The sequence below is a fragment of the Carassius auratus genome, chromosome 4, assembly GCF_003368295.1.
Source record: "Carassius auratus strain Wakin chromosome 4, ASM336829v1, whole genome shotgun sequence".
Taxonomy (NCBI): domain Eukaryota; kingdom Metazoa; phylum Chordata; class Actinopteri; order Cypriniformes; family Cyprinidae; genus Carassius; species Carassius auratus.
The window spans coordinates 21,971,067-21,992,639 of record NC_039246.1 but is presented as its reverse complement, the minus strand read 5'-3'; the positions used below and the strand labels follow the sequence as shown (position 1 = coordinate 21,992,639).

At 34.5% G+C, this 21,573-nt stretch overlaps 4 protein-coding genes across 4 annotated transcripts; all 4 read right to left on the bottom strand.

Moving 5' to 3' along the window:
* Positions 1-2,662: 2,662 nt before the first annotated feature.
* On the bottom strand, positions 2,663-5,719 carry spi2 (Spi-2 proto-oncogene). The gene is made up of 5 exons (XM_026223279.1): positions 5,309-5,719; positions 5,073-5,169; positions 3,939-4,075; positions 3,637-3,853; positions 2,663-3,337 (listed from the first exon to the last, which is right to left on the bottom strand). The coding sequence occupies exons 1-5, from the start codon at positions 5,309-5,311 to the stop codon at positions 3,012-3,014; spliced, it is 780 nt and encodes a 259-aa protein (XP_026079064.1). The 5' UTR covers positions 5,312-5,719; the 3' UTR covers positions 2,663-3,011.
* A 1,130-nt stretch (positions 5,720-6,849) lies between these two features.
* On the bottom strand, positions 6,850-8,765 carry spic (Spi-C transcription factor (Spi-1/PU.1 related)). The gene is made up of 5 exons (XM_026223273.1): positions 8,648-8,765; positions 8,213-8,300; positions 8,000-8,121; positions 7,809-7,905; positions 6,850-7,557 (listed from the first exon to the last, which is right to left on the bottom strand). The coding sequence occupies exons 1-5, from the start codon at positions 8,648-8,650 to the stop codon at positions 7,070-7,072; spliced, it is 798 nt and encodes a 265-aa protein (XP_026079058.1). The 5' UTR covers positions 8,651-8,765; the 3' UTR covers positions 6,850-7,069.
* Positions 8,766-13,809: 5,044 nt separating this feature from the next.
* LOC113062596 (dnaJ homolog subfamily B member 9) lies at positions 13,810-15,735 on the bottom strand. Its single transcript, XM_026232552.1, has 3 exons — positions 15,650-15,735; positions 14,670-14,900; positions 13,810-14,572 (listed from the first exon to the last, which is right to left on the bottom strand). The coding sequence occupies exons 2-3, from the start codon at positions 14,884-14,886 to the stop codon at positions 14,148-14,150; spliced, it is 642 nt and encodes a 213-aa protein (XP_026088337.1). The 5' UTR covers positions 14,887-14,900; positions 15,650-15,735; the 3' UTR covers positions 13,810-14,147.
* Positions 15,736-16,764: 1,029 nt separating this feature from the next.
* On the bottom strand, positions 16,765-21,450 carry LOC113062591 (vasopressin V2 receptor-like). Its single transcript, XM_026232539.1, has 2 exons — positions 19,911-21,450; positions 16,765-17,871 (listed from the first exon to the last, which is right to left on the bottom strand). Exons 1-2 carry the CDS (start codon positions 20,755-20,757, stop codon positions 17,792-17,794), a joined length of 927 nt encoding a protein of 308 aa, XP_026088324.1. The 5' UTR covers positions 20,758-21,450; the 3' UTR covers positions 16,765-17,791.
* Positions 21,451-21,573: the final 123 nt, after the last annotated feature.

Genomic DNA, 21,573 nt, shown 5'->3' with positions numbered 1-21,573 from the left:
GTTGCCATTGTCAAGACTCTAATTATCCTGTTAACACTTTAATTCTCATTATAAATCAGGCCCTTCTTCTTGCAGACTTAGCAGCAATTTCAGCTTCAATAGTTTTAGTGAGCAATTACATGCAATTTATGATCAGAAATCTCAAATAAGAAAGAAAGATTTGAAATCCATTTGTTTGAATCTAACAGAGGTCAATTACATGATGCCATTTCCCCCCCCCAGGTCTATTAATTTCATAAAATACATTACATTTTTAATAGAAAATACATAAAAAGTCATACTGAGTTTTTCTGTGTCTCTTAAAATATCAAATAATTTGACCTTTTTATAGCACAACATGTTAATTTAAGTGGTAAAATGTAAGATGGTATGTGACTTAGTGATATTTATATAATGAGTAATAATCAATGGTATTTATAAAAAATAAATTTTACCTTGAAAAATTGTTACATTTTACATTAAAAACTGAACATGTATGTGTAATTTATGTCAAGGTGTAATAAAAATATCTATTTACTTCATGGTTGCAACACATGCCAGTTGACCCAATGTCTGTGAACTTTTAATTGAAATGCAGACATGGTTTATGCCAAAGACTGCAAATGTCAGCTTCTCCGAGGGCCATATGAATGATGCTAAGTAATATTAGATGGTTCTAATGCTCCTGTAACACATATTATGCATTAGTCCCTGACCCTTCTTCAGTAGTCTCATGCTGTTCTTGTGTCAGGAATTAGCCAGCAGTTATTCAATCTGTAGCTGAGCTGCACTTGTCGTTTGTTTCGAATGGGATTTTTCATTTTTCAAGTATGTGGTCACATTATAGCTAAATTAATTTGAAATTGCTTTTTTAGTTGGCAGTGTGTGATGTATAGTAAGTAGGTTACTCTTGCATAACCAACCATTTTGACTGACTTAAGTGGATTTTAAAGGGATAATTCACCCACAATTGAAAATGGTGTCATACTCACTCTCAAGCACTCTCTTTCTTCTACTGAACATAAAATAAGATATTTAGTTCGGAACTAAACAGTTGACCGAAGTCAACAGTTTGGCGGAAACTAACAGAGGTTTGCAAACAACTTAAGTGAGCATTTTTTTTTCGGTTAACTGTCCCTTTAAGCATGATTTTTGGGCTTTATAGGTATCGGACCCTCCAAACGAGGGGCCCATTTATAACCCCGTGTGTATGGCTCTAAAGGCAGGGTGCTGGGGAACTTTCATGTGGGCCTGCCACAAAGTACACACAAAACCATTTTGACCAGACTGGTGTTTAAAGGTTCATGACGCCCATGGGGATTTAGCTCTCTAATGCGCGCACACACACACACACACACACACACACACACAGGGACCTAAACAAAGAAGTACAGATATCCCCTCAGAATTTCAACATCTTATTAAGATTCAGTGCGTTCAGTAGAATGGAGCAGGCGGTGCTTTAGATGTAGTGATCTAGCATGGAAAGCATGAATACTCGCTGCAGAAAATAGATTCCGCTCCTCCCTGTCAATAAAACTCTTTGGGACTATAAAAGGAGAGAAAGACCATCTATGAATCGCACAATACCATGTGTGAGGAGCTCCCTGTGGCCGGTCAGTCAGTCAGAGAGAGTCAATCTGTCTTTTAGTAGAGTGTTTTCAGTAGCTCTGGGTCCAACTTCAGTATCCACAATGATGCCAGTAAAGAGATCGGCCTCAACAGCTGCTTACAGTGTCTCTAAAAAGCATTCAAACATTTAACCCATGCTTAAAAATTCATGCAAAAAAACTAAATCTCAATGCAATTCGCATTTATTGTAAAGAAAGACAGCACATGCACATTAAGCGTTTCACGGAAAGAAGTTTGTTTGGTTTTAAACGGTAAAATGATCGTGCTCAAACTGTTTGGCTTCATGCATTCACTAAAAAATGCTAATTGAAAAAAATGGATCAGAAAATCTAAGCAATTTCTGAGAAAAGCAAAGCATAATTTGATTTGAGATTTTGATACATCATTCAATGATAATTATACATTTTTATCCATTACACGGGTTTCCAAATGCGTTTTGTGAGTAAAACTAAAATTAACTCTTAAAATATAATTATCTTTAATTGAAATAGAGCTGAAAAATATAAATATTATATGAAAAACCTTAACCTGTTTTCTTTCTATTTTTTTTTTTTTTTTTTTTTTTGCAACTTTTTTTTTTTTGCATTGGCAACTTACTGAAATAAAACATAAAAATAATAATAAAAAAATAATAAAAGTAATCAATAAGTTAAAGCTAAATATACTAATAAAGAGGTTACAATAGCATACAATTGTATTAAAACTAAACAGAAACACTGAAAATAGAATCTAATTCAAATAATGATAAATACTATAATAGAACATAATACTAAAACATCGATCTGCACTTTAACTCTGTAAAGACAAAAAAGAAAGAGATGTTAGAAATCACAATGTAATTTGTAATGTTTGACATCAGCTTTGTGCCATTAAGTTGTTAACAGTTATGTCGTTGTCCAGAAAAACTAAAGAAAGGGAGAGAGAGAGAGAGAGAGAGAGAGAGAGAGAGAGAGAGAGAGAGAGAAAGTACAACTGTAATGAGTAAAACCAGCAAGTGACAAAATCCACATAAAAGCAGCGTAGCAAGTTTGCCACCTACTGGAAACAAATGAGCAGTGCAGGAAGAAGATATTTAATCTGTGTTTATTTGTTTTGCCTCTTTTCAAATGCCATCTGAAAAACTGATAAAGAAACAGTTATATATTATAAAGAAATAGATTCACTATATATGAATTAGTTTTATTTATTTATAAAGGACATGTTTTTATAATGCATCATACTATGCAAAGAACAGCAAACAGTTAATTATTTAGGGTAAGATTCTGCTATACAAAACACCAGTTTATCACCTTCATCGAGAAAGAAAAATAGAAACTAACTTTACCCTCCTCCTGTTACCAAGGCAATTAAGATATCATGAGAGTAACAAATATTGACCGTAACACACAATCATTCAGTTCTCATTTTGATCCGCACGCTGCTTTCTTTACACCATGTTGGCTCTGTAAAGTAGAGAGGGTTGCTAAACTAAACTGATAAGTCAGTTTCTTTTTCACTTTAATGATCTCCCCCGAGCGGGCGTAATTTCGCAGGGCACGGGACATTTTCTGGTAGGTCATGGGCATCCGGTTGCCCTTCCTCTGGCCCCATAGCTCAGCCACGCGCTCCTTGTGTCTGGCAGAAAAGCGGAAGACGCCTGCCGAAGCAGGCACCCAGGACACACAGTGGGCCATGCCTGGGTCCTCCAGCATCTCGAACATGAAGTGGAAAAGACGTAGTTTTTTTCCTGCAATCATAGAGATGACTGCGGTCAAACAGTGTTCGAGTGTGTGCGTTTGTGCGTGAAGGGGGTCGCAAAGGCCTATGGAAACGATTTCCCATAAAAACAGGCTTGTATTACGATAGGCGTAATTAAGATAAGCATCTCTAACACATCAATGGTGCACAAGACCAGAGAAAATGAGGGAGAACTGAGATTCTATTTGGCAGTTATGGGTAGGACAGGCCGCTCCCATGCTGCAGTTCCTCTAGGTTATTCCTCACCTTCGAGATAGCATCAAAATAAACCACAAAAGCAGAACTGACCTTTCTCTGCTGGTGTAATGCTGGGCAATGATTCGGCACACTTTTCAGGTGTTGTATTCAGCGTTAAAGGTCTCTCTGGTCCGTTTAGTGCGTTTAACACTTGCCCGTCAGGTGCATTGTGAAGGACTGCTGACTGATCGACAGCGTTGCTGTTGCAATTCATTCCACTGTCTTTATATGAGTCTGATCCGTTTGCTTTGGCCAGAGATCCCATGACCTGTTGATTTGACAAAAGAACTTGGTTTTAAAATAGAAAAGAACTGGTGCATGATTGACACAAAGTGTTGAACTGAATGGTTTACCTGCTGAGCTGCAGGTGCAGGAGGCTGCAGCTGGGACTTTTCTTTTTCTAGCACAATGTTAGAATGCTCTCCAGCAGGTAACTTCTCTCTAGATATGTCCACATCTTCACTGGTTGACATGACAGAAAGATCACTTGCTGCCAGTGAAGTACAAAACCAGTTTAGTGATGATACACAGACTGATCATTTCAGTGTTTTTTTTTTTTTTATCCGTGCAGTAAAAGTCAATGGACAATATTGCCTTGTGAAAAAGACATACACAAATGCATAAAGTATGCATACTTTTAAAAAGAGAACTGATCATTAATAATATACTTTAGGGGAATAAGTGTGAGCTAAAAATAAGCAGTCAGAGACTTAACTGCATGATGCATTTACATTTAACTGTACTGTATTATCATTTAAAATGATTTTAAATGCATTTAACCAAAACTTTTTTTGACCCACTTAAGTACATCTTTGTATGTTAATTTATATTTTTATTCTATTGTCTTTCTGAAATCTGTTTTCTTAAAAGTGTACTAACTTGCATTTAGATACATTTGTAATTACTCATTTGTAATATGAAAGTTGGGTAACACTTTAGTATAGGGTCCAATTCTCACTATTAACTAGTTGCTTATTAGCATGCCTATTATTAACATATTGGCTATTTATTAGTGTTTATAAAGTACATATAATGCATGACATCCATAATCCTACCCAATGCCCTAAACTTAACAACTACCTTATAAACTATTAATAAGCAGCAAATCAGGAGTTAATTGAGGCAAAAGTCATAGTTAATGTTTAGTTAATAGTGAGAATTGGACCTTAAAATAAAGTGTGACCGAAAGTTGCAATTCAATACATTTAAAATATATAAACTGCTTTATTTTAGTAAATGATATGTTGCTAAATGTAATATCGAATAACACACTGCAGTAAAAATGAAATCAGGTACTTTGCTTATGCTTTAGTATGTTAGTCAACACACTAAAATACGTGTGCTCATACACTTTTAAGATTTGTACAATTACACTACAAGTGCACATAGAATGCAATGAAGCACGCTTGATTTTGGGTTGATTTTCATTGCAATGAGTTGAAAACAAAGCGCAAATGAAAACAGAGTTCAGTAAGCGTCCTTCTTACTGTTCCATAGGGCTTTTCTTCGAGATTCCTGTCTGTAATGCTCCTCAAGAAATTCCAGAATCACCTCCAAATCAGTCTGATATTCCTGCTGACGGTTCTGGTAAGAAGAAACAACTATTTTTTTAACTCGGCCACTAAAAAGCGTTTAGTTTGCTGTAATGTCACTGACACATTTAGAATTGTCCACTGAATGATAAACACTAAAGAACAAAACAGTAAAAAGGATCGGTTCTTACCATGTTCGTGTTAGTGTGATCCTTACTCGTTATTGCTGTTTCAGGTGTCCTTGTATTATTGAATAACCAATACTTTAAGTAAAGGAGAATTTGTTACTATTAGTGTGTTTTCCACAAAACTGTCTTGTCGAAAAGGTGCAGACCTCTTTTTATCAATAGCAAGGGGGCTGTGGGAGTGAACGGGCCTTTCTCAAATGATCTACGACCATACGTGCATAAATAACCAGCCATTTTTGGACCCAAAACCACAGTTTCTGTCGGCCCAAACATCCACACCCTGATCTCGGTCTAACACACATCTCTAGCATCCACCTTTATGGAACCAGTAACCACATCCTCTTCACTCTTACAGATAACAACCACAGCCACCTAACAATGACACGCAGGCTCCACATTAAAAAAACACATTCATCTGTGCTCAAATGATCGAGAAATTTGAAATGTTGAAAAAGAAAACCAGGGAAAGCAACATAGATGAGAAAACTTCAGTCATAAAACAGCACGGTTGTTATGACTCCAGTGTTTATTGTCCAGTATGAAAATTATACAGCAGCACTGCATTAGAGTCTGATCGCTATCTTTCAAAGAGGAAGATGATTTGAGATCGGTTTGTAATATGACACAGAAAGCCCTCACAAACAATCCTTTCTCTGTGAATTAGATAAGCTCGGCCCAGTGCATTTGCAAAGAAATCAGCGCAAAAGTTTATACAGCGGCTTCAAGCGTATGTGTTTTACATTGGAGAGTTTAACAAACAAATTGACTGGGATTTTTTTCAAGACAAGGAAACTTTATTTGAGTGATAAAACAAATGATCTTATGTAAACAAGTAAATATGAAGACAGACTTATAACAAACAGTAGAGTGATTCCAAAAAGTAGATATAAGACACTTACATAATAATAACGTTATTTAATTGCATACAAAATATCAAAATAAATTAAATAAATGTACGCATTTAGCAGACGCTTTTTTCCAAAGCGACTTACAGTGCATTCAGACTAACATATTTTCCCCTGGGAATCGAACCCACCCCCACCAACCCCTTGAGCCACAGGAACACAAAAAAATATTTTATGAACCTTTTTTTTTTATTATTATTTAAAAACTATTGATTGAATGTTTTGTTTAAAAAAGTGCTCGCTCTACTGTCATTTTAAAGAAGGGTTATTTGGTTTTATATTTTTTCATACAATAGTTAACATATTTTGAGTGTCCAAATACTTTTTAGGGCCACTGTACATATACACAGTGGTTCAAAAGCTTGGGGTCCATTTTTTTTTTTTAAAGAAGTCTCTTATGCTCATCAAGGTTGCATTTATTTGATCCCCCCAAAAAAAAAAAAAGATAAAATATATATTTTTTTTGAAATATTATTTCAATTTAGAATGTAAATTAACTTTTCTGTTTTAATTTATTTTCAATTGTAATTTATTCCTGCAATGTCAATGCAGATTTTTTTGTGATATTTATATAAAAAAAAATGTATTTGATATAGAAATCTTTTGTAAAACAATGAAAATCTTTGCTGTCTTTTTTTTTTATCAATTAAATGCATCCTTACTGACAGAAGTCTTAATTTCTTTCAAAAACAAACAAACAAACAAACTTTTAACTATTTACATGCATCCACTCATTTCTAAAGCACTGTGGGTAATTTTGTACATTTTTGCGATGTCAAAGTTTATTTGCAAGAATCTCCCATGTAAAGGACAGAAATGTCAGAATTCATGGCATGACAGAAAAGGGCTCTTTTGAGAATCACTGAGCTGAAACGCCAATTTTGGGCTCCTCGTGCATTGTCAGCACAGTAGCAAGATCGTACTCGGCCTGGTAAGAGCATTGGCCGTACCAGTAATGACAGTCCTGTAGAGGAGAGCTGTAGTAGACGTGCTCAGCAGAGCCTTGCTGATGAAGGGCCATGTCTCTGGACGAAGGGCCCGAGCTGTAGCCTGACAGTGAACTCAATCGCTGCAGTATAGCTGGGTTAAACTGATAGGTGAGCTTGCGACGCACTTTGACAATCTCACCCGTGCGGCTGTAGTTGCGGAGAGCGCGTGCCATTTTCTGGTAGGTCATGGTCTTGCGGTTGCCCTTGCGCTGACCCCAGCATTCGGCCAGTTTTTCTTTATTTTTGGAGATGAAGTGGAAGATCCCGCTTCCTCGGTCCGTCCATTGGATGGAGTCGCCCATGTTGTCATCGTGAAGAGCCTCGTGCAAATATTCATATAAGCGTAACTTCTTACGGCCTAATGAGGAAGAGGAATACACGATGCATTCAGCACTTCTGTATTATGAAGAACTCAACTTTGTTGAAAACTGTGAACCGTGAAAAAGCTGAACAGTCTGTTTTAGGAGTACGGTAATATCTAATGTCTACTGTAAAAAAAGTGATTTAACTTTTTTCGATCCAGAACATATTTTTAATGTTAGCATATACTATCCCACACATATTGAATTATTACATTTCAAACTCACAAAAAAGCTAATAATGTTGTACCTTTTCCGTGGCGCTGTGGTAAACTCGAGTAAAACGCTGAAGAGTCAGCGGAACACAGTGGCCCCAGAGACACATCTGGCCCAATGTGAGACCATGACTGCAGATACAGAGAGACAAAACATGTGTCTAAATATTGCAGCATAACCGATTGAAACAATTCAAGTGAGAAATGAAACGAGTTGTAAACCTACCGAGGATTCATTCCAGTCAAACACCGGTCCTGGAGGCTCGAAATGAGGTGTGAACTGATAGTATGAGATGGCATGTCTCACAGAGGACTGTTGACTTCCCAAATTCTCATAGTATTTATTTTCTGAAAGAGATCATTAGAAGATTAATTATTAAAATGATGATAATGAGCATTTATACTTAATACTCTTGCATAATATATTGATTTCTGGTACCGTTGTCACAGTGTCGGATCTGAGAGTGACGCTGAATTACATCAATGGCATCCTGAAAATCTTGATTAATGTCATTGTCAAGAGATCCCTGTGAGAAAGCAAGAAAAAAAAATGAAAAATGAAGGCATGAATTTGAATTTTGTACATATTTCTGAAATAAGGACTGTATATTAGAGATGTCTTGTTTCTTATCAAAATCTTCTAGATGTAGAAAATATATTAAATATGTGCCTGTGGTTTCTAATGAATAAATAATAAAATCAACCATGAATATAATATAATATAATATAATATAATATAATATAATATAATATAATATAATATAATATAATATAATATAATATAATATAATATAATATAATATAATATAATATAATATAATACATTTCTGAAACAATTGATGAACTTCAGTAAACTTGAGGCAAACAAACTCACCATTCTGGCCTTGGAAAACCTAATTCTGCATCTATGTAGAGCTCGCCTGTGTACAACTGGAAATATCTTCTATGTCTCAGTGATTAAATGTGGACAGATATATTGTAGAAGGACTACTGATTTACTGTCCAACTAAGCAATGTGGTCTGTTTTATACATGGGTCCATTTAAATGTGCCACGTCAACATACCATTGAGCAGTCGGTGATACTCTACTTCTCTTTTTGGAAATGAAGACCAGGTAGGACTCATAGTCCTCTATTCTATAATCTCCATATTTCCATCCATGAAAAAAAAGATAGACAGTGGGGAGAGAGAGAGAAAGAGAGAAAGAGAGAAAGAGAGAAAGAGAGAGAGGGACTAACCACTAGTTTATCCAGGATTCCTTCTCCTTTGTGAAAACATTTGCATTTCCTGTCAGAAGCTGTCAACGGCACTTTAGTTTATTGGTCCTGTAAAAATGTGTTGAGAAGCACCAAACAATAACCAATCTGATAATCACAGCAAGAGAAAAGCTGCAGAATGCTGAGAGATTTCACGGACGCTTCAGAAAACAAGTGTTTTTGTGTGTGTATATGGATTTTCATGTTCCTTTCATCCATATCTAAAAAAAAAAAAATGGCACCAATTCAATGCTTTTTCATTCATTTTAGCCAGATTCCGTGAGTGTGAAAAAGTAGTTTCGGAAACTCGTACACGTATTCATATTAGTGATGTATTGTCAACTAAACGTGCAAAAAGAAATACTGAAAGATGAAAATCTTGAATACAAACTATTGTTTATCTGTCAAGCTGAAGGCAAACCATCAAAACATTTTAGTCCTTATGCCATGTATTGTTGTAAGCTCATAAAACAGCAGTTAATTCATTTCACCTTCTCATGACACACGTTTTAAATATCAACTGACTGGCTCTTGTAGTTCCCCTTTCAGGTGCGCAGAGAATGAAAGTAAAGAGGCTTACTGATAAAAGAACCCGGGTAGATTTTGTGAGACTTCAGCACTTCACTCGACTGAGATTGCTGTGTTCTGGCAAATAATCAATATGCATGTAATTGTGCCGTGTTTGGTGAAAATATATGGCCCCAAACTGTGTAAACGTCAAATCTCACTGATAATAGTTCATCAGTTATATTCTGAATCCCCTGGCAAAACAGGCTGTTATATTTGTTTGTTATGTTTGTTGCATCTATACATTCAACATACACAAGATGAAAGTCTTGTAAATGTCAGGAAAAATCGGACAACTTTTTGTGATAACTTTATTAGGAACAATAATAATTACACGGTTTAACTCAAAATTATATTCAGACTTCCATAAATTAAAATGAACAATATATAAATTATCTACAAAAGAAAACAGCTGTCACAGCTTGCACAATAAACCCCACATTACTTTACATTACTATTCAGACGTTTGGGGGCTGTAAGATTTTTAATGATGTTGAAAGAAAACAGTAATACTGCGAAATATTATTGCATTTTCTTTTTTTTATATATATTTTATGATCGACAGTTTTTCATGAACATATAAAAAGTTGAACTGTTTAATATTTTTATAAAAACCACAACACATTTTGTTTCACATTTCAATTTTGATTAAATGAAAGTGTAAAAAAGCAGCATTTATTTTTTCAACTGTCACTTTTGACCAATTCAATGCACTGTTGCTGAATAAAACTATAAATTTCTTTCAAATTAAATATAATAAAATAAATCTTACTGACCCCAAATATATCCATGAAAACACACACACACACACACACACACACACACACACACACACACACACACACACACACAATTCAAACCTTTCAAAGGTTTGGGGACAATAATATTTTCCATCATTTGTAATGCAAAATAGTTTCATTGTTGGGAAATTTTCTTTTGAAACTTATTTTTGTACACACCACATACCTGTTTTTTTTCCTCTTTTTTTTTTTTCTTCTACTGTTGACAGGGTCTAACTGTTCTGCAACATCTGTGGCAAACCTTGGAATTGTTTCCTGTCTGCTGTGGATGATAAAATGTGGGAAACTGTGCTTGAAGGATACTGTAATCTTAAGCATTAAAAAAAGTAGAAAATGTGTGTCAATGAGTCACTTCTGTTTGACATCTGAAATTACAGAAAGATAACAACTGAACACTTACCAATAAAAAAAAAGTTAAGTTAAATATGTAAATAATAAATGAATGATTAACTCTAAGGTTATATAAAAAAATCTATACAGCCTTTAAATAAGCCTTGTTTTGGATCCATCCCTTCCTCGCTATCTGTCTTTAAATGTTTGTGTGAATTTTTCCATTGGTTTATGAATTTATGTATGCGTTGCCAAAGTATTTACATTTTCTGCTGAAGCAGTAGCGAGGGCTTTATCTTTTCAAACAAAGAGCTGCTTTCCTTCCCCTTCTCTTCAACCCCTATTCAAAAGGACCATTAATACCAAACCCAATGAGGGAAGGGCAGTGTAACCACAACACAGCTCCTATTCAACTTCTTTATTTACTGGCACTCAATCAAAATAAGTTCCCAAAGTGCCTGCACAGGTAAACAGATCACTTAAGCTGCCTGATAACCTCAGTAACGTGGCTTACTGATTCTGGGTAAGAAAACAATACCGCTCGGATTGTTGTTGTTAGGCCTGGCTTGACTCATTTGTATATTTAATACCAGAGCTTTATGGCAAACCATTTGTGGTCTTCTATCCAATTAGAGGAGGTTAACAGCCGGCCCAAACCTTAACTGTTGTTACTTTGATTGCAAAAGCAAATCATTTGTAATCCTTTTAACCTTTCGAACAGCTAAAACATGTTTAATTTACTAGTTTGTTTGTTTGGATTATAAAAGCAAATGAGTTGTATCACTTTCAAACGTACGGGGAGCTAATACATTTGTTATGTATTTATTTGTCTATTTTGATTATAAAAGAAAATTCTGTTCAAACTTAAGGGCAGCTAAAATGTTTGTTTTTGTTCAGTTCTGTTCGTTTGTTTGGTTGTTTTGTTTGTTTGTTTTACAGAAACACATGAGTTGTATTCATTTCAACCTTAAGGGAAGCTAAACATTTGAATTAATTATTTTTTCACTTTATTTATTTATTTATTTTTATTTACAAAAGCAATACAATTCATTTTAACCTTAAGACAAGTTAAGCATTTATTTATTTATTTGGTTGTTTTGATTACAAAGCAGATTAATTATATTCCTTAGATCAGCTTGTTTATTTATTCTTTTTTTTCTAATTGATAACTTTTCATTTATTTATTTACTTTTAAACCAAATTGTAAAACAAACGCAATAAACCAGATTTTAAATCGTTTGCCATTTAGAAAAAATAGGTATCTTAGAATCATGTGAAGTTCATGCTGCTGTTATTGAAGCAAAAAAAAAAAAGGAAATTCATCTTCAAATATTATTTTTATAAGGATAGTTCACCCAAATATGAAAATTCTGTCAGTATTTACTCATCCTCAAATTGTTCCAAACCTGTATGAGTTTCCACCAAACTATGGAAGTAACAAAAACTATGTAAGTCAATAACTACCATCCCCAGTTTGGTTAACTAAGCACTTGGAATATTATCCTGCATTTGCATGTTCACAAAAAAAAAAAAAAAAAAAAAAAAATTGGCTTTATTGGCGTATTGGTCATGGTTCAATGAAAAACCATTAACATCCAACTTAACTTTCTATTGTTCCAAAGGTTCTTTTTTTTTATCATTAAATAGTTCTAGACAAGAAAGTGAGAAAAAAGGTTCTGAAAGATTCTTTGGGAAGTCCAAAATTATTATTGATATTGATGTGAATATTAGTTTATGATGGAATCAGCTGCTCTGTTCCATTTTTTCATTCCCAAGCAAGTGCTTGCATGTATTTTACAATAAATGCATGTTACATTTAAACTAAAACCAGTTTCTAATACAAAACATGAACACCATTAGCTTTCCATTATGTAAAAAAAAAAAAAAAAAAAAAAAAAAAAAAAATATATATATATATATATATATATATATATATATATGGTTTTTAATACTGCTTTTCATTCTGACTGTACACAAAGCTTCAACATGAGGTAATTGTTTATTGGCACAGCAATACAAGTTTTCAGATTAAACTAACTGACAAAAGTGTCTTGCTATAGATAAAATCTTTGGAGAGTCAAATAAATATATTCACATTTCCAGAACCAAAGGGAGTGTACAATACATATATATTCAATGGTTATTTAGACGAACAAGAATGATTATACATGGCTTGTTGTACAAGTGCCTCAGGTAATTGCTATAATATCCTTCCATTAACTTGGAAATTTAACATGATACCAAACCTGAAACAAAATAGTAACCGTTTTTTTTAGCACGACATTTATTTGAACATATACAGCTGTGTGGGTTATTTCCCCCCCTCAGGAAAGCCCTATAGCTAACAGGATCCCTAAACAGCAAGATCTTGATCATTATTGCACATGTAAGGGAATTCCCCTTCAAAAGAGCTACTTGCTTTGGTGTGATGTTAACAGAGATGGAAGATATACAAATTGTGTTAAATACTTGCCGAGGACAGCAAACAACAACAAAAAAGATAATTAAATGATATTGTGCAAAATCAAGCAAATCAAACTTTTACACGCTTTCAAGCCTTTTTAACTTCTAAACTTTGAGTGTCTTCTAGTTTCTCAAACAGGTTCAAGACTCTTCCAAAATAATCTTTATGATAAACACTTATTTATGTGTTTTTTAAAGGCATTGGATGTAAACTAATGCGGAAGCCATTTACCATAAAAACAAAATATGCTTTTAAGGACCCAAAACCTTGACTTCTTAACAAATGATCGATAGCTTAAGAGTTTATAAATAATCAACAGTTAAAGTGCTACTTCACCCCCCCCCACCCCCATTGGCTATATATTCTTTTCTTTCTTTTGCTGGCCAAAATATATTTCAGATATAATTAAAACATATGCTAAACATATGCTTAATACTGTCTATGTTTACAGGCTTTAGGAAATATTTTTTTTCAGATAAAACAGAACAAGAAAATACATTTTTAAATGTAATTTTAAAAAAGATTTTGAGTAAATCGAGTAAATCAATTTAGACTCAATATATATATATATATATATATATATATATATATATATATATATATATATATATATATATATATATAAAGAGGCCAAAAATATACAATGAAATACTTAACTAAAACAAAAACAAAAATGTTTTGAAATGTATTTAAAATATATCTGAAAAAGTATTTTTAGCCATTTGGATGAGGTCATCGTGTTTACTGAGAATAAGTTTTAATATTAGCCGTTAATAACATTATTAATATGCTGTGAATGGTGAATTTTGTATAAAGGCAGACACAGGATCCCTAAACTGGGGATGTTATGTCCAAAAATATGTGATGATTCTTGCAGATGATCAGAAATGATGCAAAACAGAATTAATTGTGGTCTCAATACACACAGCCAAAAGACTTTTCCATGTGCACATTAACTCAAGAGCAGTCTGTGTATGTTGTAACCATGTTGCCCCTTCGCTGTGTGACAGTCCTACAGTGCTGCCTGGTGGAACCGTGAGACTTGCTTTGAGCCCGAGTCTGGTGTCCATTAAAAGAGAACATCTTCTCCATATTCTCAAACATATCATCGAATATGTCACCACCGAAAGACTGCTGAAAGTGCCTCCTGTGCCTGCTGCGTGCTTCTTGGTGGGCCTGAAAGTGCCTCTCGAAATGCCTTTTATTATGCAAATGAGGATTGTGTCCAAACTTGTCAGAGCCTTTAAATAGATCATCGAAGTTGAAGCTAAAATGTTGATGGAAGTGGTCAGCGCCTCCTCTCGGACTCTCTCTGGAGAACGGGCTGCTCCTCATCTGATCGTACTCCTTTCTCCGATTGTCATCTGATAGTATTTCATATGCTGGTAATGAAAAACACATAGTTTTAATAACTGATCATCACATAAAGTATTCAGAAGGGTGTGTCATGTGTTGTTTTACACAGGTATGCTGACTCACCCTCGGCGATCTCTCTGAACTTTTCCTCAGCATCAGGGCTTTTGTTTTTATCAGGGTGATACCTCATGGCTAATTTATGGAAAGCTTTTTTGATCTGCCGGTCAGACGCATCTTTAGGTACACCCAGGACCTCGTAGTAGTCTTTCTCGGCCAGAATGAACTCTGTGATGAGCAGAATGCTCACAGCCAAAGTGAACGCTGACTGAACTGTTGCCATGCCTGTGGTCCGACCTGTTAACATTGTCAACATTTGTTGGTTTTGTGTCAGGAGACAATTCAAAGGAGTATTTCAGTCTATCTATCTATGTATGTATATATATATATATATATATATATATATATATATATATATATATATATATATATATAGATAGATAGATAGATAGATAGATAGATAGATATCTATATCTATCTATCTATCTATCTATCTATATATATATATATATATATATATATATATATATATATATATATATATATATATAGTGTGAGTGCAAACACACATTTTAATCAGTATGAATTATATCATCTGTAGCCTATATGTATTGTATTTCTTTTCAGTGTCAACTTTTTTAACATTTTAATCAGCACAAAAGGTACCAAATGTATAAAAAAACTTCTACTTTATTATTGTTTGCATGATTGTATTAAGAATAGGTGTAAATTTGCAACAATTAATCCTAATATTTGATTGTGCCGAAAAAGAGATGCAGATATATTTTGAATAGTTCTCAATTATAAATATGAATTTAAAAAAGAGCTTCATTTTCTTAAAGAAATGTATAATTTCATATTGCTATTGATTTGTGATCTGGACATGTTCTTGACAGCTACAATCTTTTTACCTGTTTAACATTATATCCTCATCCTCAATACATGCGACAGAACAGAATGATTCGCTAACATATCGCAAACAGCTATATGAATAAGCTATAAAGTTAAACATTTCAGATGTAGGACAACTGCTGGTTTTTACTTACCCGCTGCTGGTTTCCGTGCTAAAGTTACATCAAACCAAGAACAGCTGATCGCTTTCCTGAACGCTGTGACAGCGCTAAAGTTACTGCTCCACGACTCGCAACGCGATTGGCTGACTCCCGCGATGAATGACTACGAGCGTTTTCATTGGTCCACATCGACGGAACGTCACTTTCTGTTTCGATAGCAGGCGTGAGCTGTCAACAGTTAAAGGCCCGCACTCAAAGGACAAAGTGTTTTTGTCCGTCAGACATCATTATACCTGTTTTACAAGTATGTTTGTAAACCAGTTTTATGCGTCTGAAATATATGATTTTCTTAAAGTACATACGTTTTTAAAGTGATGAATAAGATAAGGAGTTTGTATGTTCAACTAGGTTTATTTTGTGTTATCCTTAAAAAAAAAAAAAAAAAAAAAAACATAAATTTACATAACAACATCTCTACAAGTTCACTGTTCTTTGAATGTACCTGGATTTTGTCTTGTCTGGGAGGTCAGATCATATCATCATCACTGTTTTTGTGTGTGTGTGTGTGTGTGTGTGTGTGTGTGTACTGTGATGCTGGTCTATTCAATTTCAAAATAAATCAGCTGTTTTTGTAATACTTTCCAATCTCCTATTTTTTTAGAGGCCATTTCCTTAATGACATAATTTATACTTTATTGTATTTGATAAGGAGCATAAAATGCTGACTTATTGTCACTTCTGCCTTCCATCCTGACCCTTGGCAATAATGGTCTCCACCATTTTTATCAGCCTCTAAATGCTCTAATTCCATTTCCCAACAGCTACCTTGGATACAGTTGCCTTAGGCTTCCATTTTGCCTCAAATCCAAACAAAGTTTGTGCAGTGAAAAAGCAAACCAATTATGTTGTGTCATTTGGCAATTCCACAAAGGTTAGATGCTTTGTTGCATGTTTTTACTGTTGTAACTTAAGCACATTAACCAAGTCTCTTTCGTGAGTTAATTTATTTAATTGTTTTTCATTTGAAGGATGAAGAATATTCTTTTTTTGGTGCATACATGGGATTAATCAGTTTTTAAACATGCTACAAGTGCACAGTTATGGCCTAGTTAAATAAATATTTTAAAATACATATTTTGAGAATAATTAAACACATGAGTTCTCATCCAAAAGATTAACTGTTTTTAATCTACAAATATGTGAGGAACTATATTCAGATGCATTAAATATTCAGTATTCCTTCATTATTTATGGGATCAGAGGGAATAGAAGCATAGAAATTACTGGAGGGAAATATAATTAAGAATCTGATCACTGAAAATGCTGACTGATGATTCCCGGTTTTTAGTAAAGGAACATTCTCCTTTCATTCCACTTTATTTAAGGAACACATTTCAAAATGCGTGAAGGCATTCTCTACACAGTTACTTTGACAGAAAACAGGCTTTGCAGTACAAAGAAATGAGTGTGTGTGAAAGCACGAGAAAACACTGTGACTATGGAAACCGTCACACATCATTTTAATCCTATACAGCTTTATACACAGGCTCTTTTGCATTATCATTTAAATGAGGAATGGGAAATAATGTTTCTTTTTTTAATTACTTTAAATGGATTGCAATTTACAGAGGTTAGAGAAACAATTCATAGTGCTTTATAAATTAAACAAAAGACTCTCTCTTCGTACGCACACACACACACACATGCAATGACAGTCACATCTGCAGATTCTTTTTATGCTAAATGTGCTAAATATCTTTCTATATTGGGAAATAATTATAATAAAAGTTGATTTTCTTTAAATAAGAGCCACTATTCTCTTGATACAAGACTGGTTCATTACCTGTAAATCACAGGGCACATTATCACACAAAGGCAAGGTGCCATTAGTCATACACCTGTCAGAATCATTGAATATCTACAGTTACATACATTTACAGTTTAGCACATGCACATGCAACAATTACAAGGAAACAGTTCTCCTTTGTTCCCTTTATAGCCGCACACATAGTATATTTCTTATTTTAATAAGAACAAATGACCCTGCCAAATTAGGCAGCAACTTTCCATAGCCAAAATCCCTTCAGTTGTTAGAAATAGCTTATGTATAAGTGTGTGCTAAGACCATGCAGTCTTCAGCAGCAGGAACTGTGGGTGATCAGTGTCCTTGAGGTTTTAGCTGTAATACAGGTAGATCCATGGGTTTGTGCAGCTGTTAAGACTGGCGAGGAGCATGATAGTGACAAACACTGGACCTGTAGAACAGATATGAGACTGTAAATAAAGAATCACACACAAAATAACAAATTGCACATATAGGAAGTGTTCAGACTTGGAGCCGATTGTGTGCTCTGGGCAATAATATTGCCTGTTTGCACCATCTGGTGTCTACACATGATTCAGTTTAATCTGATCAGGTCTTTTGTTGGCTACTAATGAATGGTTTTACTAATGCCTATTTACCTGCTATATCTGCAGCTGAGGGGAAATAGACAGTTCCCACAACAGAAAATGATTGTGAGTAATCATATATACAGTACATAAATGATGACTTATACACATTGATGGGCCTTTAGTCACATTATCAAAAGAGTTAATATCACCACAGCATGTGGTTATACCAGTATATGTAGGCACTCATTTTTATTTTTTATTATTTGATGTGGGACATTATATAATTCACCAGTGCATAAATAAACATATTATATAAATGTAGTATGTATTATATAATAACAGTTTCTTATTCAAAATATTTGTATTTTAATGCAATTAAACTTGAACATAAAAAGAAAGTTTACTAAAAAGCCAAATATGTAGATTTTTTTAATGATCATATTTATTTTATATTTATATTTACTTTTTTTAATGACACTTTTATTTGCAATATTTACAGATGTGTGGTCAAACGTAGGACAAAACCTGTGATGTGAAAAAAACAGTTCCTATTAAATTTGTTTTTGATGTATTTAGACCTGAACATAAAAACAATATTAAAAAATGTAGAAATATAAAAAACATTATATTGTAAAATATTAAAAAATATTCTATGATAATATTTAGCCCTCTGGTTCTCCTCATTTGGGAGTCACATTTGTGATCTTCACAGTCAAAAGTGACCGGACACCTGAAATGTAACTTTTTTAACTATTTTGTATTTTGAGATAATATATTGGCACTAATTAATTTTTATGCAATAATTTTGATGAATTTCTGCCCATTGAAAAAATAATTAAAAAATAAATAAATACAGGCCTATTTTTATATAAATTTTCAATGAATGCAGTATTTTATGTTAAAATAGAGTCGATGCCTGTAAAATTATTATTTTTTTAAAGCCAGATTAGTGCCATCTGGTGGGAGTAAACTAGTAAAATAAGAAAAACATCTGCTTTACCATTGTTTAGCCTATATATTCCTGTATAGCACTATATAAAAGGCCTATAAATTCTATAGTTGTTTTTAGATATAAATATTTATTTTTATATTAAGTTTTGGGATTGGATATATATTTAAACATTCTCAAAGACAACTTTATCTAATCTATTTATTTAAAATTACTATAGTCAAACCTGAACACAGAGAAAGCATTTTGTTACACATAACATTACAGTTCTATAAAAATGCTTCAAAAATTAACACATAATTTTTTATCAGAGCTTAATCGTTCTGGGTTTGATTTGATTTCAACCTCTTATTTTAGTTTTCAGTGTTTTTCAGACTCGTTTTGGCTATATGGTTATAGCCATCCTAGTGTGTATAACTGTGTATGTTTGTGTGTGTGTGTGTGTGTGTGTGGTGAGTGGATGTGTTGGTTTTGCACTCTTGATGTTTTACAGTTTCACCTTGCTGTGCTTTTATTTGTAATGCTTACAGTTTTGTGTAGGACAGAAAAAAAGTTCTTTAATAAAAAACATAAAAGAGGGGTTTTAGTGGGGGGAAATGTGGACATATATATTTACAAATATAATATTGAACAATATTTAGTAATATTTTATGATAACATTTAAAATAAATATTTAAGACATAGGGGGCTCATATAATCAGATAAGCAGATTTGTGACATAGATGCTCTTCCATCGACGTTTATGATGTTCCATACTGGAGAACATGATTATCAGGTTTTACGCAAACCTGCATGTTGAGTCCCTGCTTGCCTTTTTGTTTATTTTTTGTGCATATTTATATTCCTTGATAAACTGATAATACTGGTAACTTGGTAACTTGCAAAACATGTGTCACAAAGTTAAATAAAAATTCCAAACAGAAGCATATCAGGACAGCCACTTTGACTTACCTTGCGTGGGCGCACTGCTTGGACTCCAAGCTGACCAGAGCTGGACCACGAAGAACGGGCTCCAGCAGAGGGTGTACACCAGGATGATAATAAAAGTCATTTTGACAGTCTTCAGCATTGCGCTTGATATCCCTTTAGTGCTGGAGCGCCCATCACCTGTGCTGCTCTGCAAGGCTTTCCTCTTCATGTTGAAATAGATCCCTGCGCAAATTTTTATCTGACAATACATCAAGATTACGGCTGGCAGAACAAACACGGACAGAGTGATCCACGTTATGTATACTCTACCTCCCCAGGGCTCAATAAACGTCGCCCAGCAGTCGAAAACATTCTTCTCAACTTCTTGGAGAGAGAAGATGTACATCTGCGGAGAGCTGAACGCCAGGGAGATGAGCCATGCTGCGCTTATGGCAACGTACCTGCGGAAAGACCCTCTAAAGAACGACACCATGGGTTTGCAGACCGCGTGATAACGATCTATGGTCATGGCCACGATCATATACGTGGACGCGAACATCCCGACCACTTGAAGATACTTAACCGCTCTGCACACCAGATCAGAGCCTTTGAACCGGTGCGTAATCTCCATGGATAACTGCGGCAGCACTTGGAAGAAAGCGACCACCAGGTCAGCCAGGCACAGGTGCAGGAGAAACAGCTGAGTTCGAGTCCGTCTTTTCCGTCTTTTCCAAAGGGCATGGAGGAGGAATAAATTGCTAAATGTTGCCAGCACGAAAATACACCCAAGAACCGCAGCTTTCACGAGTGTAAAGTGTCCCTCGGATAAATCAAACGCTTCCTGCGCACTGGAGCAGTTACCGCTGCTGCAATTAAGGTTATCAGCCATTGTAAATCAAATCCTACCTTAGAAAGTTATGTGTCTGCTTAGTGTGTTATGTGAGAATGTGTTTGACTGCTGCACTTGAGCGCTGACGCACACTGCACGCTGCGCTATGGCGCAAATTGGTGCTGAAGACTCTAACGTGACCATCGGTACCTGTGTTCACGCACGTCAGGCATTCAGTCATACATTCAATTACGCTGTGAAAAAACACTTGACAAATTATCTGCGGTTGAGCTCATTAATATTTTGAGATTAATCGCAACATGGCATCACCAAAGTAGCCTTATGATGTACTTCCCATAAGCTTTTAAAGGTAATTTACGATTTGGATATTATTAACCATGAAAAGTGACATAAGAGTGCTGCAGTGTATATAAAATTAGTTTTCTGCTTTTTCTATTTTTCTGTATAATGCATATTTAGATGAATTTGTTTCTTCATCAGAACAGATTTGCATAAGATTTTAACGTTTAATTTTAAACTCTCACTTCTGGCCAAAATAAGTCCAATTGCTCACTTATGGATCCTCTGCAGTGAATGGGTGCCGTCAGAACTAGAGTCCAAACAGATGTTTGATCTGTAATTTTTTTTCTCCCGAATCAGATGAGAAGACATTAAGTGAGGGACTGGAGTGGTGTGGATTGCTTGTGGATTATTGTTATGTTTTTATCAGCCGTTTGGACATGAGTACCCATTCACTGCAGAGGATCCATTAGTGAGCAAGTGATGATGCTAAATTTCTCCAAATCTGTTCAGATGAAGAAACAAACTCATCTACAACTTGAATGACCTGAGGGTGAGACAATTTTAATTTCTGGG

Excerpts from the sequence above, each read along its gene's own strand:
- LOC113062596 (XM_026232552.1), bottom strand. The coding sequence starts at position 14,886 with ATGGCAACAGTTCAGTCAGCGTTCACTTTGGCTGTGAGCATTCTGCTC. Across the intron at positions 14,573-14,669 it reads GTTCAGAGAGATCGCCGAGG|CATATGAAATACTATCAGAT; the intron begins GTGAGTCAGCAT and ends TTTCATTACCAG.
- spi2 (XM_026223279.1), bottom strand. Across the intron at positions 4,076-5,072 it reads AAGAAAAGCCCTATGGAACA|CAAGTGATCTTTCTGTCATG; the intron begins GTAAGAAGGACG and ends CTTCACTGGCAG. Across the intron at positions 3,338-3,636 it reads CATTACACCAGCAGAGAAAG|GAAAAAAACTACGTCTTTTC; the intron begins GTCAGTTCTGCT and ends CTATGATTGCAG.
- LOC113062591 (XM_026232539.1), bottom strand. The coding sequence starts at position 20,757 with ATGGCTGATAACCTTAATTGCAGCAGCGGTAACTGCTCCAGTGCGCAG. Across the intron at positions 17,872-19,910 it reads AAGCAGTGCGCCCACGCAAG|GTCCAGTGTTTGTCACTATC; the intron begins GTAAGTCAAAGT and ends TCTGTTCTACAG.
- spic (XM_026223273.1), bottom strand. Across the intron at positions 8,122-8,212 it reads GATCCGACACTGTGACAACG|AAAATAAATACTATGAGAAT; the intron begins GTACCAGAAATC and ends GATCTCTTTCAG. Across the intron at positions 7,558-7,808 it reads ACCACAGCGCCACGGAAAAG|GCCGTAAGAAGTTACGCTTA; the intron begins GTACAACATTAT and ends CTTCCTCATTAG.